The following is a 17,057-nucleotide window of genomic DNA, read 5'->3' as shown; positions in this document are numbered from 1 at the left end:
GCTTTATGATTGCACACAGCACAGCAAGCAACTTTTTTATTTCTTTTATAAAATACAAAATACAATAATAGATAGAAATGACGCAACGGAAAGTGCGCGCGCGTGCAATGTGTTCTCATAAAGCACGCGCTCCAAACCAATCAGAACGCGACATTCATAACAGTTATTTTATAATGTCCGATAAGTCATATTAGCCTGATAAAGATATTTTTTTAAAAACGCTTTCCAGAAATGGGTTCCTTTTCTAATCCAAAGTAATTCAGTCACTTGTGTCTAAACGAACCAGGATTTCTTTATAAACAATTCCTTACCTTACAAAATCTAAAGATACAGTACATCTTGTATATATATCATGTTATGTTGGTGTTTCAGTATTTTCTTTTGTCTTGTGGTACTTTTAGAATAAACATTTTCATAAGATCAAAGTTTTCCTTTTTCTCTTTTCCCTCCGTTTCATCTCTTTTCCTTTCTTGCTTACTTTTTGCCCCTTTGCTTTCCTTTCTTTATCTTCTAACACGGGTTTTTAATAAATCCCAAATAAAGGGCACAAAAAACGACCGTTTAATGGATTAGACAACGATGGTAGATTGCATTGTCATCCACCATTTGCACACGAAATCTTTCGAAAAACTTTCGAAATTCGATAATTAGAAAATTCTCTGAGCTCCTTATGTCGCCACAAAAATTTCTATGTCCTAGAAAATTTTCCTTTGCTATCAAGGTAGTTCCGGACCCTTCCTACTGCGCATCCATTTCGCGCATCTCTTTTTTTACCTTTTATATTTGCGCTGTTTTGAAAATTGATTTAAATAATGTCAGAGTTGAATCCTTTTCTATAACTTATCAAACTATTTTGCTAATTCATGGACCTTTTGAGGCAAAAATGAAATGTTTTCAAAACATGCTTAGATTTTTGTTGCCTGACTTGATCACTCTTTTGATTCTAAACAACAAATTCATAACTTTATGAAAATGAAGTAACAAAAAATGAATTTGACATGTTATTCTCAAAATCACTTCGAAATACGTCTTAGATTCTCTGGAGATTACAAAGACGATTTGACACGTTTCGGACAGGTTAATGTACTAGAACCCAGTCCCGCGCTGACAGGATTTGTGTTTTTTGATCAAAAACCTTGGATTTAGTCGCTCATAGCTCGTCTATTAGTACGTTGACCCCCAATGTTTTTCTTTTTATTTAAACCTACATATCATTTTCTTTGGAATTAGTGCGGGAAGAAAAAATTCATAGTTAAAATTGTCATGAATTTTCAACATTTTTACAACCACACACGCATATAACTGCGCCGAATTGCAAGCAATTTCGCTTCTAGAATTTAATTTTCACGCCACTTTCAAAAGATTGCATGGTTTTTTTTATCAAGGTATGTTTCCTAGATTCAACAACTATCGTTTAAAACACTTTTCTGTTTTTCTTTATTAAATCCAATCGAGCAATTCGAATTCATTGGCGGGGACAGATTTTCGGCAAAAACGCGCGGAAAACTGAAAAATCACACCTTTTTGACGCCTTATATCTCGATAACCAATACAGGGACCCCATTCTTTATTATTATTATTATTATTTGAATGCCCTAGCAATAAACTTCGAATGACAGAATTTTTAAAAAAAATTCATAGAAGAATTTTGAAGATCCGGTACTACCTTAAACAAGCGAATATCTCTATATTATATCCTCGCAAAAGATTCGGCAACATGTTGGAAGTTCTTGGTTCAGCTTCAAAAACTCGCAACGCATAGAGAATAGCGAACACTTTAAAAGTTGATTCGTGTAAGAGCTTCATTAACGATTTTTCACACAACCCCTAAATTGCAGTTCAATGCTCTAATACGTACTTTGCGCGAGTAGTTGACTTGTGTATAAAAAAAATCGACAAGTCGTATTGCGAAAAATCGTCGATGCGAATCGTCCCGCTCGATCGCTTAATAGCTCAACTATTAATAAACCGAAAAAAATATGCATTCATGGCGTGACATCATTTCAAGGAAGTAAGGTCACGCTCATTTCCAAGAATCACCTGACCAAAGACTGACAAACAACATTATTCAGACAACTACCTCATCTCGTCTCAACTCCCGAAGACATGGAATCGTTCGTTGAAGATCTTAAGAAGGAACTCCAGTGTTCCCTGTGTAATGATACTTTCACTGAACCAAAGATCTTGTCTTGTTTCCACACATTTTGTAAGCCTTGCGTCAAACGACACGCCGAGCAAGTCCACCAAATCAACATCTTCAAGTGTCCGCGATGCAAATCACATACCTCTCTACCAGAACTAAGCAGCGTCGATGATCTACAGCCAAGTCTACTACATTCAAGAATCTTGAAGGGTCTGGCGTTGGTAGAAGGAGAAAAGGCTTGTTCTGCTTCTGAGAGTCATTCGTCAGCTTCTTGGTATTGTTTTGATTGTGATCATTCACTGTGTCAAGAATGCGAGAAGAGTCATTCGTTCTTCATTAAAGATCACAAGGTCGTTCGTTTGGCTGATTTGAAGAAAGAAGATATTGAATTCCTAATAACAAGAGAAAATCCTTGTTCAAGTCACCCTCATCACAGGCTAGAGTTCTTCTGTGAAGGTTGTGATGCAATGATTTGCAGGACATGCTTGATAGATCACAAGGATCATAAGACAATGTCATTAGATAAGTTTGCTTCGATCAAGAAAGCTGAATTGTCACAGCATCTGCAGGTAATAGAACAGTTGAGATTAGATGACAAGGAAAAGCAACAACAAGAAAAGATTGCTAACACTATCAAACAACAAGGAGAAAAGGCAAAAAAAGAAGTCAAAGACGAAACCAAGAAGATCATCCAAATACTACAAGACAACGAACAAGAATTGCTGAGACAAATCGATGAGAAGTTGAACACAGCCACAACCAACTTGAATATAATTCATCATATTCCAGCCGTCAAGGAATACATCAAGAATGTGATAGAAAGAGGACTGCCAAGTGAAATGATGAACATTCAAGAGACACAATGCTCTCAGAAGTTCATCTTCAACCATATTCCACCATACTCTAGAATACAATATGTTGCTAATCAAGACCTGATGCGACAGGTGAATTCAGGGCTGGGAGAAATACAAACTTGTTTGAAAACAGACCATACTAAGAGCACTATTCAGGTGAAATCTGAGACAGAAGCTTTAAAAAAAGAAAAGGTTATAGTAACGACTAAAACCTCGACAGGAGAAGTCAATCATGATCCAAAGGATGTTATAGACGTTCAATTCAAGCCTGAAGAAAATGTGAAAATAGAAAAGAAATACGTGAGAACTGATGGTAAAGTAGAAGTTGAATTCATGGCTAAAGTAGCTGGTCAGTTGACAGCAGAGGTTCAAGTGAATGGGAATCATGTATCTAACAGTCCACTAGTGGTGAATGTCAAGCCACAAGAGATGAGAACAACAGGACAGTTTAACATGAAAGGTGTAAATACAGATACTAGTTATTTAAGAGGTATAGCAGTAAACAGTGACAATAGCAGGATCGCTGTTTCAAATGGTTCTTCTGAATGTGTCCATGTATTCACCACTGATGGAGATCTCTTACTGATGTATGGTACTCGAGGTAGAGCACAGGGACAACTTTCTTATCCTCAAGGTTTAGCATTTCTGAACGATACAGATTTAGTCATAGCAGACTTTGGTAATCATAGAATATGTATAGTGAACACTACAACAGGGACATTAGTAAAAAACTTTGGTAACCATGGTAACGGGGATGGAGAATTTGGTTATCCATGTGGAGTACACGTTGATGACGATGGTAACATCATTGTGTGTGATGGTGATAATCGTCGTGTTCAAGTCTTCACAAGAGACGGGGACTATCAATATCAGTTTGGTTTGGCAACACAGGACAGGTTTACTCTATTTGATGCGATAACAAATGATGGACTGTTTTACGTCAGTGATAAAAATAATCACGTTATTCATGTATTTGAGAAGAAAGGTAACGTACCGACTAGAATATCGACGATTGGTGGTAAAGGCAGTGCTGGTGGTCAGCTAAATGCACCATGTGGCCTGGCTATTGATAATGACCATCATCTACTGGTGTGTGATAATGGTAATAACCGCGTACAAAAATTCACATTGGATGGTCGTTTTGTAGGAAGGACTTTTGATGTAATCAAGAACCCTACATATATAACTGTTTTAAAGGATGGTCAGTTATTAGTTAGCACGTATGGTTCTGGTGTCTGGTGTGTAAAGTAGAATTTGGCTATTATTTTACTGTATCGTATTTGATCGGTATGTCATTTTGGTGATATCCTTGGGTTTGACATGTGCTAAAATATGACCATTCGCAGTTTATACTTTTGTTTTTATTCTTTTTTAGTTTTGTTTTCGTTTGGTTTCCTTTGGTCTTATTTCAAAGCTTCACTTTTTAGTCAAATATTCATATATCGAGTCCGAAACTAAACAAGAAAAGGAAGAAATAAATAAATAACAAAATAGTGAAGCAGTGAAAGGAGACAAAAGGTTACATATACTCTTTTACTATATTAACCATTGTTATTCGCTACAGATGTTTTGAAAAGGTTTTCATAGTTCTAGGACAATATTCGTAAGAAATGTAAAAATAGAACTGAATTTGGGTCTCTGAACAACAAATAATTTTGTATCTGATGATTGGGATAAAGTTGATGTTTACATAAGGAATGCATCCTCTTTTACTCAGTTAAAAAAACCTTTATCGTTAGTTTTTTTACCAAATACTTTTACCAAATAGTATATTTGTTATAGAAAATTTGCCATCAGAAGGACTTCGAAGTCTAAAGCCAAAATATGGTTTAGTCGTTCAATTTTTCATTGGATTTCATCACTAGGACACAATAGATAAATTAAGGATTTTTAAAATCTAAAGGTTTTGTGACCTGTCATTATTCTTGGTCTGAGGGAAGGAGAGTGGGGAAGGTGTCGGAGAACTTTCGTTCGTTGCGACATCTTGAAGATTAACTGCATGTTAATCCCCAGCAAGACGCACTAGTTATCTCAGTTTTCTTGTGATCTATCATTTCTAGTGGCTGCTAATACCTGTCATATAATCCCCCCTCCAGTTGCCTGGCTAAGAAACATGTGATCCCTTTATATCCTCCAACCCTCCAGGCAATAAATAATGACCAATCCTTTGGTAATGGAAAGAAACTTGCTTGTAATCATTAATAATTTTTCAATAAACTAATGAGAAAGGCTACAGTTTGAAAGTAGTGAATTTGAGAGAGCAAAACGTTCTGAAATTGGACTTGCTCGAATCCTCATTAATTAACCACTTGCTACGATCTCCTTCAGTCCCTAAAAGACGGTATAAGGTGCTAATATCTTTCTCGCCCACGACGCCGGGCATTCTGGCGTTTGTCTCTTTGCAATACACCATTATATTGATACGGCGGACATCTTGAATTCTATTGTTTTAATTAAAACAAGAGATGCCATAAGGGGGCAACCATTGGTAAATGTATAGACTGCACAGCTGTCATTATGTCTTCATATAACTTTACGCTTTTCAATGATAAGCACATCTAAAAAGCAATTGAATTTACTGGTAGTTGCAACAATGTGCGAAACGCCAAGACTTCAAATTATTTGGAAACACAACCACGTCACTCTATATTTTATAAATGTTCTACGTGTTTGCCACCTCGGCGTTCCATAATTCAAGATGGCCGCCGTATCAGTAAAAAGGTACATTCTTTCGCACTTTCATCACCTTTTGCGTGCGGTATTACTGAACAGAGCATGGCAAAAGATGTAGGTAATAGACCTTTAAAGCTTCGGTTTAATATTTTACCATTTTAGACCACGTGCCATTCTCTTTAAAATGAGTTTATTTGTTTGAGTCGTAACCATATTCATGTGTCTTCGCATATACAACCGTTCAACGAAGAAATGATAATCTAGGGAATGCGATGTGGTCTGAAATGGGAAAACATTAAGTCAAATATGAATGGTTCTATTGGATCGGAAAAACCTTCTCACTATTCACTCTTTCAATTCCATTTTCTTTCAGATCGCTGGTCGCTATTTTTCTCATTCTCTCCCTTCTACTTTTCAAACCCGCACCGCTGTACATTCTAGACGAGGTAGACGCAGCCCTTGATCTCTCACACACCCAAAACATCGTTCAAATGGTGAAATCCCACTTCAAACATTCCCAGTTCATCGTAGTCTCACTCAAAGACGGTATGTTCAACAATGCCAACGTTCTCTTCAAGACCAAGTTCGTCGATGGCGTCTCCACAGTGACTCGCTACGCGCAGAATCCATCTAGCCGTGTAGGCAACCATACAACGGGCAAAATCACAGCCAAGAAGGGTCAAGATAGATCAAAGAGAGTCAGGATAGATACGACGCCACAACCGCTGTCCACCACTCAGTCTTTAACGTCTTCCTAGATCTACATCTTAGCGACCGTATACAAAGATCTATAATGTCTTAAAATATATTGTAAAAACATGCACTAAGCATGGTTTGAGTTGTTTAAGTTCTTGGGTTGCAAAACACTTCCGGTAGGAAATGAGACGTGGCAGCCATGTTGGAAGACACCTCCGATCGACTATGATGTCATATCAGGGGTGTACGATCGAGTTCTTTTGGCGCATGATCAGCAATGTCTCAGTTATTTAATTTTTTTTTTTCGTGACTCGTGATTAATTGTTTCTCCAGGCACGTGGAGATCTCCACCGTCATATAAGAGTAACATCTAATAACCTGCTCTAACTGAGAACTTAGAGGCTAGGAGATATCATAATGTATAAAATACCTTATGTGTTTTTGTGCGATATATCACAATCAAATGTAAGAATATTGATTGTAAACAATTGTCCGATAAGTCAAATTAGCCTGATAAAGATATTAAACGCTTTCCAGAGATGGGTTCCTTGATAATCCAAAGTAATTCAGTCACTTGTGTCTAAACGAGCCAGGAATTACATTGTCATTCACCATTTGCACACGAAACATAAACACTATCGAAATTCGATAAATAGAAAATTCTCTGAGCTCGTTATGTCTCCACAAAGATTTCTATATTTCCTAGTAAACTTTTCCTTTACTTCTGAACAAGCGAATATCCCCGAATATCAGGCAGCTCAAGTCTATATTTCTTGTGATTTGCGGGTCAATAATCCAAGAATTTATAAACAGACGCTGTTGTGAATACTTCTTGATTTGGTTTGAGTTATCAAACACCATTGAGCCTTAATACAACAAAAAAAAAATCAACACGTCTGCAAAAACAAGAACTGGATCAAAGGTACTTTGCTATTAAATGGCTTCTCGCAATTAGCCAATCAAAATTGTGGTGAAACACATTATCCAATTAGAATCATCTACACTAACTATTCGTTCTTAATAACATTTGGGGTACTGGAATTGAACGGATGTAATCGGTGAGTAAAAAATATTCATGTAAAATAACTCTATTAGCGTTAAAAGTTCACTGTTTAGTACACTGAAATTTTATCCAAATGAACTCGAACGAATTCTTGGTACGATTTCAACGATCTTTCTGCCACTTTTGATCTTAGTACATATTTGCCAGTTATTGTTCATACTGTACGGTTGTCACAATTTCCCTTGAAAAGTGGCATATAGTTTATAATAATCATTTTTAATCTATCTATCTATTTTTAAGTCTAAGGTGAAGTCACTCTTCACCACTCTTCACCGCTACGCGCTGATCGAGAAAACAGTCGCAACAGCGATACACTGCCGCCAATCAGAGAATATAAAGGTATACCGACCAATTTATTTGATTGACGGAAGTGTTTTGCCCAATTTTCCTGTCGCGACTATTATCTCGATCAGCGCGTAGCAATGAAAAGAGTGGTAAGCAAGTTTCTCTCTTAACTAAGAATCTTTAGATTTTCATGTAAAAAATTGTATAGTTTGAACAAGAATTCCTAATATTCATTCAATTTATATAAATAAAATCATGTTTAAAATTATCTTTTTCCGCTATTGACTAACTTTATTCAATTCCCACAGGAGTTAAAATTTGGAAGAATGTGGCTTCGATGTATGTTCGTCTTGGCCGTGGCTTCGTCCTTTGTACTGTAAGTTTAAGCTTCACACATTAAATTTTGAAATGACTTTCGCTCGAAAGTCATTTCAAAATTTTCAACTTTGTCCAGTATTCTATGCATTAGTCATTTTTGATCTTAGAGTTTTCTGAAATATGTTTATTATATTTTTCTTATTTTTCAGTTGTTTTCCCTTCTTTCCTAAACGTAAGTACTACTAAAAGGTTGTTTACTTCATTACAATCTGCTCGGAAAAAAAATTTGATATCGTTTTAATTTATTATTATTTTATTTATGTGTTAATTTTTTTTATATAAAAATAAAGTCGTCCATTTCATTGACCGTTAATTGCACTGGATTTCTCGTTACTGTAGTGTCGTCTTTCGGATGCTTTGTTTATAAACTCACATCTTAAAAAGAACATTCAAATAAAAAAAGTTATGAATTTAAGTTTTTTTAGCTTTTCAAGTAGTTTTAATTACTTTTATTTTCCGATTTTTATAGGAAAATAACTTTTGCATTTGGTAATTTGAAAAAGAATAACAAATGGTAGACCTGAAAGTGGCACCAGACCATTACTGGGCGATATATAATAACATTTAAAATTATGCAAAATAAATTATATAAACAACTGTTTTCTGACACGCAAGTTGGACCACACGCACGAAATGAGAAAAAGGGGTTTGCTGGACGTCGATCAAAATTTTTCCAGTAACAAAATGTCGCAGTCGAGAGCATTCTAAAGTTTTTTAAATGGTATGTTCCTAGATGTAATGCTATCAAGGTCTGCCGCGCGCCCATGGAATGTTTTCAAGGGCACTCGTCTATGGGAGGGCATTGATTGACGTACAATAAAACCTACTTCTTACCGTCATTATCATAATTTCGATTTAAAAAATAGTTATTTCATTCAACTCATAGCATGCAAATACTTGAAAGCACTTGGTATCGAAGGATTGATACCGGATGCCGCCTTCCAGGCATCGTCTCAACTCAGTGTCCATCACAGGCCCCAACTTGCTCGACTCTACAATGTTAGACGTGGACGAGACGCAGGGGGGTGGTCTGCCAAGACAAAAGATGGACACCAGTGGATTCAAGTTGATCTTGGTGCGAGGAGGCTGGTGACGGAAGTCTTGACTCAAGGACGACAGGATGCGAAGGAGTGGGTCAAGAAGTTTACTGTTGGGTACAGCGAGGACGGTGAACATTACAAAATGTATAGAGATGACTTATCATTCACTCAGGTATGGTGTTATAGTAATAATCTATCTCATTTTTCTTCCCATTTATCCATCCATCCATCCATCCATCCTTCTATCCCTCCGTCTATTCAATCGTACATCGGTCCACCCACCCATTACTTCGTTATTTTATTTTGTTTTTTTCATTTTTACACAGGATTTTTCTGCAAATTTTGACAACAACAAGATAGTAAAGAACAAATTCAATCCTCCAATCAGAGCACGTTTCATTAGAATATTTCCGTGCAAGTGGCACGGGCGCATCTCCATGAGAATTGAATTCAGAGGAACGCCATGGCCAGGTATGCCGTTAAACTCGTTCTCAATCACTTTCCACGAGGTAAATTTTGTTGGATGCAATCAAAGTGTTTATATATGACATGAAAGAGATCTTACAAACTTGACTCGCGTGATAGCGAGACCAGGAATCCAACCAGAAACCCCAGAGGTGAGTGGCGAGTGCATTACAACGACACCAACCTTAACCCTATTGCTGTGTTCTGTCGCCTCCTTGTAGTAGCTTTTGTTTGTCGGTTTTGGATCCTTCGCACTTCTCAGGTTACATCTTTACAGGGACTAGTTGAATGAATGTTTCTTAGTGCACATGCTTGAACCGTTATTTGCACGAAGTTATTTGCAGTTAGACTCGCCAATAACAATTAAATTTGAATCCTTATTTTTGTTTTACTCATAGCATCTAAATTCTTGAATGCACTTCGTATCGAAAAAGGATTGATACCAGATACCACCTTCAAGGCATCGTCTCAACTCAGTGTCCATCACAGACCCCAGCTAGCTCGACTCTACAATGTAAGAAATGGACCAGACGCAGGAGGGTGGTCTGCCAAGACGAGAGATGGACATCAGTGGATTCAGGTTGATCTTGGTGCGAGGAGACTGGTGACTGAAGTCTTGACTCAAGGACGACAGGATGCGAAGGAATGGGTCAAGAAGTTCACTGTTGGGTACAGCGAGGACGGTGAACATTACAAAATGTATAGAGATGACTTATCATTCACTAAGGTATGGTTATTGAATTAATCTAGATTGAGATTTACTTAATCTATTCTCTTATTCATCCATCCTAATTTCCATCCATCTATTCATCCATCTAACCATCTTTCCATTCATCCATTACTTACATCCTTATTTTTTCGTTATTTTTCCATAGGATTTTTCTGCAAATTTCGACAACAATAGGGTAGTTAAAAACAAATTCAATCCTCCAATCAGAGCACGTTTCATTAGAATATTTCCGTGCAAGTGGCACGGGCGCATCTCCATGAGAATTGAATTCAGAGGAACACCATGGCCAGGTATGCCGTTAAACTCGTTCTCGATCACTGTCGACAAAGTAAATTTTTGTGGACGTCGATAAACAAAGTGTTTCTATGTCATTATCGGCAAACCCTACTTCGTCGAGACGACGCCTCTTTACAAGACCTCTTTACCTTGGTGTCATTGTCTTGAGAATAAGATTCTTTGTTTAAGTCGTATTAATGTTGTATCCATGGATAAGATACAAACCTTATCAAACTAGTTTCTTTCTTTTTATTTCTTTAGGTTAAAATAATTAAAATATTAGAAAGTCAAATCAAGGGCCGATCTCAGGTGAAAGACAGGGGAAAAAAAGACAAGCCTACCTCGCATTCGACGCCGCATTCCATTTTCCAGTGAAGTAATATAGTGTATATACGCTAAGATAAAAAGTAAGAATGACTTGTAGCCACTATATTATAAATGTAATATAAACAATCAATGTAGGTAATAAAGAATATAGGCACTCCATAAGTAAATAAGAAAGCCTTGTAGCCAATATATATAAACAATCATATTAAATGGGCATAAATGTCTTTTTGCATAAAGGTGTTTAATTTATTTCTTTTCTTTCTTTCTTTCTTTCTTTGATTGTTTGTTTGTTTGTTTGTTTATTTATTTATTTATTTGTTTATGTAGTTCCGCAGGTTCTTTTTGTTCTTCTTGTTCTTTTTGTTCTTCTTGTTCTTTTTGTTCTTTTTGTTCTTTTTGTTCTTCTTGTTCTTTTTGTTCTTCTTGTTCTTCTTGTTCTTCTTGTTCTTCTTGTTCTTCTTGTTCTTCTTGTTCTTCTTGTTCTTCTTGTTCTTCTTGTTCTTCTTGTTCTTCTTGTTCTTCTTGTTCTTCTTGTTCTTCTTGTTCTTCTTGTTCTTCTTGTTCTTCTTGTTCTTTTTGTTCTTCTTGTTCTTCTTCTTCTTCTCCTAGCTTTTTTTTTCCCCCGAAAAGTAATAAGAGAGCTATTAGGAAGATATGATCATGTTCCTGTACTCGTAAACGAAAACATCAGTAAAAAGTCAGTACACTTGCAAACTTTTTGCAGACTTGGTGCTGTTACAGTTTCCCTCTCATAATGCCCCGTCAACCCGTATACGGATATTTTTAAAACGGCTTTTTAATTTATTTGTCGATTGGCCTTTCGTCAACACGCCCTTGAAAAAGGCAACTTTTCGAAGACGCTCATCCCAGAGTCGAAATTTTTTTAAAAGTCCGTTTTCATTTTGGAACTGATTCTGACGTCACTATATTGGAATACGCTTTATCGTCAAACACAAATGACACCCTTCAGACCTTTTTTAGACCACGTGTCTTCCCTAGAGTATCATTTCTTTGTTTAACGGTTGCGCATGAGAAGAAATGGAATATGGATTGGACTCAAACAAAGAATCTTAATCCCAAGAAAATGACACGTGGTCTGATATGGAAAAACGCTACGCCCAAGGTAAACATGTTTATTACGCATGCTGTATATACATTTTCTGATCATTTCAGTTTATTTCAGGTATTCCTGGGGACGGGCGTAAACGATTCGCTGAAAACGAGATTTTTAATTTAAATGATTCCGCTTTGTTCGTACTTTGATAGTTACTGAGTTATCAAAGCTTTTCATGGTGGTAAGATACATTAAGCCTCAATACACTCCATAACAACAGGTCCATGAAATCAAAGAATTGGAGCAAAGCTGCCGTGACAGTTAAAGAGCTTCCCGCTATGAGCCAATCAAAACTACGTTGGAGAATATCATCCAATCAGAATGCTTCAATATTGTAAAGGAAATATACACTAGCTGTTCGTTCATTTTGACAGATAATTATTAGCATTTGGAATACATATGAAGTTGAAGAATTCAAGAATGTAATTGGTAGGTAAAAACATTTAAAAGAGCTCAAGAGCGAAACTTTTTTTCTGTTGCCGATAATTTTGCTACGCGTTTCATCTTTGTATATTTAAATACTTTAATTCCCATTTTTTTCGAAATATTTCGATCTCTTTAGTTCGTACATTATCCAACAACGCGTCATGGCAACTTTTCCTATCATGTTTAATCCTAGTACATTTAACCAGTTATTTTTGCTGCTGTCTTTCTCTTAAGAACTCCCAGCTCTGATTATTCAGTATTAACATTACTATTTCTACTATCAAAGTCTACTGTTAGAATTTAAAGCAGGTTGCTCTTCTTTTAAGTGATAATTTCTCTGAAACAATTCAAAGCTTAAACACGGTTTGTACGAACAATCGTTTTATTTATTCAATTTTTCATTTCATCTCATATTGAAACACTTAATTGTCTTTCTCATTATTGATTAGCTTTATCCAACTCTTGCAGGACTTTGCCTTTTAGCGAAAACTATGTGGCTTCGATGTATCATCGTCTTTGCTTCGTATTTTGTACTGTAAGTTTTACAATATCCAATATAACTACAAACCTATTCATATTCTTCCTCCTTTCAAAGTCAATTCCGAGTTTTATCTCATAATTTCGTCTCATAATTGGGTTTATTCGTGAACTACTCATGCTAAAGTATTTTGGCGTATTTTCTTATTTCAGTTCTTATTGCTTCTTTTCTAAACGTAAGTATTTACATAATGTCAGAGATCAGTGAGACGGATATCTTTTGACACTAATTTGTTTATTTTTAATTTCAAATTGGATCACAATATTTATCGACTTTGTCACACTTTCTTTTCTTTTCGATATTTCTTTAGTCGGTAGTAATCTATTTTTTATCATTAGATTTAAGAATGTTAAAGACGAGCTATATTATTACCGACCAGAGAAAAGGAAAACATTATGATAAAGTAAAATGAAAATAAAAAATCAGTTACAATCCGGTGTTTTTATTTTTCAAAAATAACAAATTTTATTGCCATTTTAAAGTCGTTCATTTTGCGAACTTTGTTTTTAAACTTGGCATAATTATTTGATAGTTTGATTATAAAAACATGAATACGGTATATTGGACAGAGCGGTTAAAAGCATTGAAAAAATATGGCAAAAACATTAGCTTCCAATTTTGAAGGAAGTAATTTCGATTTTGAATAATAATAACATAAGGTAGATCTGAAAGGGCCACCAGATCATTACTGGTCGATGTGTAATGAAAATAATACAAAATAAAGCGATAAACATAAGTTTTCTTGCACGCAAGGTAGACGTCAATCAAAGGGCTTCCATGACAGACATTAAATTTTTTAATGTTTTCAAGGGCACGTGACTATGGAATGTCATGGAAACACCTTGATTGACTTCAAGAAACTCTACTCTCATGTCACTGCCGATAGTCTAAAAATCAATCCCGAAACCATCGCAGAGTCGAGTGACTGTACTACCACCACGTCAGCCTTGACTCCCTGATGGACTACTTCGACGATGCGGCGAACATCTTGGATCGCAAGGCATTATAGGAAGTCCAGGTGGTGCAAATAACGCTGTTACAGTAATGGCGTCAATTGAAATCTTAATAAAACAGCTCACCACGAGATAATACAACAAAACATGAATTACAAAACGGCACATCGATCATCATCTTTACCCATAAAAGAAAGAGAAACACTCGAAAATATATTTTCCGCCATCTTTGTTTTGTCTGTTGTATTTTAACTATAACAAGAAACAAAATGGCCGCATTTATTCTGCTTTTATTTTCCACGTGCAGTTATGCTAATCAAATGAATACCCGCATATTCTGGGGATGTAATCTCTCTTGTGAGCGGAAGTCATGTCTTACATTGTCCCCTAGCAAGATGGCCGCGACGTATTGTCGAAGTAGTCCATGATGTGTTATGTTTCCTTTTACCTTGCGATCGTTATCGCTATGCTGTTTAATCCCGTAAATCCCCCAGGTTACATCTTTACATGGTTACTTGAACCAGCAATCCTTAGTAAGCATGCTTAAACCGTTATTTGCAAGACATTATTTGCAGTTAAATAAAACAATCAAAATGTAGAATAGATAAGTCAGACGATCATCAGTAATTTTATTCGACTCACAGCGTCTAAGTATTGGCAAGCACTTGGTATCGAAGGTGGATTAATACCAGATACTGCCTTCCAGGCATCGTCTCAACTCAGTGTCCATCACAGGCCCCAACTGGCTAGGCTCTACAATGTTAGACGTGGACGAGCCGCAGGGGGGTGGTCTGCCAAGGCGAACGATGGACATCAGTGGATTCAAGTTGATCTTGGTGCGAGGAAGCTGGTGAGTGAAGTCTTGACTCAAGGACGATCGGATGCGAAGGAGTGGGTCAAGAAGTTCACTGTTGGGTACAGCAAGAACGGTGAACATTACAAAATGTATAGAGACGACTTATCATTTACTAAGGTATAGTGTTATAGTAATAATCTATGTCATCCATTCCGCATCCATCCATTCCGCATCCATCCATCCATCCCTCCCTCCCTCCCTCCCTCCCTCCCTCCCTCCCTCCCTCCCTCCCTCCATCCATCCATCTATATCCTGCAGTCCATCCAATCGTCCATCTGTCCATCCACCCATTACTGTACTTCGTTATTTTCATTTTTTCTTTTTTTTTTTTAACCTAGGACTTTTCTGCAAATTTTGACAACAACAGGGTAGTAAAAAACACATTCAATCCTCCAATCAGAGCACGTTTCATAAGAATATTTCCGTGCAAGTGGCATGGGCACATCTCCATGAGAATTGAATTCAGAGGATTGCCAGGTATGCCTTCAAACTCGTTCGAGTCCATAAACATGCGCCCGACAGGATAACTTATCGGCGAGAAAGTATAGGTTTTCGAAGACGTCAATCAAGGTGTTTCATTGACATCCATTGGCGCGTACCTTTGAGAACTTTGTGGTTTTCAATAATTTCATGGAAACACTTTCGTTGAAGTCCACTAACTAAAGGTACTCTGGATAAATCTTATAGAGAATAGACTCTTCTTAAAATTATGTTGAATACTAGGCTAACATGAAAATATAAAAGAAATTACACCCTTTCTTAATGGAATTTGTGGCGTTTCTTTTGTATTTCAATGTTATAGCTTCACCTTCAAGATGAGGTTCCATCGCGGCTAACGCATGACATGAACTGTTCCATGCATGCTACTCAGATGGCTTGGAAGCCGGGCAATACGACAGGCATAGAATCCTACGTACATTGCAATTGCATTCTTGAGAAATAAAACATCATCCTTGAATTTGTTTTTTTTAGAAAAACAGCAAAAGCTCGAAGCATGTCCACGTACCTTTGACATGGGTTTTCTTATTGCTGGATCACGCCATCTTGGGCGAGTTAACTTTGGTTTACAAAAACGTTTCGTCCTGTCAGTTTCAAACATGTTCGAGGTATCTGTACTAGGGTCACATATTGGTCTTGTTACGTATTCCAATAGAGCTGTTGTGGAAATGAGGTAGGTATCATTTGTTATGGACAGACAGAAAGACAGTAGAATACTTGAACTAGCGTAGTGATTATTTTTGTGACGTCATAGCGCCGCCATATTGGATAATTCAAAATGACATTTCCCTTGGTTTCTTTTTTTATATGTTATTCGATTCCATTTTTGAAACTTTAGAATAGAAAAACCAGATACAAAAATTATAATCAAAATTGTAAGATCATACTCTCAATTAGCAGTAGTTTATTTATTACTTTCGTGCAACGTCATAGCGCCGCCATATTGGTTTTTAAGAAAAATGTTTATGCTGGTTACTTTTAATTTGGTTATATTGTTTTTTAATCTTTCATGGAACTCCAAATAGAAAGTCAAGTAATAAAACATAAGCAATCCTAAAACAGCACGTTTTCAAATATCTCGGGGAAAATGAAATTGTTTGAAGCCAAAATGATGAAGTCTCCTCTAACTACATTAAACCACATTAAAATGCCAATAACTTATGTCTTATAGAATGGAAAAGATTATTCTTTAACTAATGTTTTGTCTTTAGATTCCCATCGTTGTCATCTAATTTAGCCGTACAACAAAAAATAAGCCAGATTCCATTCCCAGTCCAGGAAGGACAGCGCGTTGATCTTGGTCTTGATGCTGCTCGTAGTCTCTTTGACGTGAACGGGTCAGAATACATAAGGCGTGCTCTATTAGTGATCGTGTCTGGACTAAGCAATAAAGAACGAGCTTTGAAGATGAGCAACAAGATACAAATAATGGAGAAAGAGGGAATCAAGGTGTATGTCGTTGTTTTAGGAATATTTGTTGAAGGTAGGCCGCGGCTGGCACTAAAAAATGTTTTGGTACCATAAGAAACCCCTCATGTAGTCTCTATGTTTTCTTGGTGACTCTCCGTATAGTAAGTCATGGCCTATTGATAGTTTGAGCATAAGGTTTATTCATAAAGAACCCGAGGGATGGGAGTGAGGGATAAGAACGAACATACAACCCCTAGCTAGCCCCTTCCCTTGGGTGCTCACACTAACCACTTATCCTCTCGTCCTTCCCTTCTCATTTGTAACGTCTGTCA

General features: G+C 36.7%; 1 protein-coding gene across 1 annotated transcript; it reads left to right on the top strand.

The window, feature by feature from the left end:
- The first annotated feature begins 2,045 nt into the window (after positions 1-2,045).
- Positions 2,046-4,337, top strand: LOC116298170 (uncharacterized). Its single transcript, XM_089037078.1, has one exon. It carries the CDS (start codon positions 2,107-2,109, stop codon positions 4,246-4,248), a length of 2,142 nt encoding a protein of 713 aa, XP_088893204.1. The 5' UTR covers positions 2,046-2,106; the 3' UTR covers positions 4,249-4,337.
- Positions 4,338-17,057: the final 12,720 nt, after the last annotated feature.

This window comes from Actinia tenebrosa, unplaced genomic scaffold, assembly GCF_029948245.1.
Source record: "Actinia tenebrosa isolate PJP-AT-01 unplaced genomic scaffold, QUT_ActTen_1.0 PGA_scaffold4__44_contigs__length_22323623, whole genome shotgun sequence".
Taxonomy (NCBI): domain Eukaryota; kingdom Metazoa; phylum Cnidaria; class Anthozoa; order Actiniaria; family Actiniidae; genus Actinia; species Actinia tenebrosa.
Note: the sequence above shows the minus strand (reverse complement) of the source record. Positions and strands in the feature narration are given on the sequence as shown.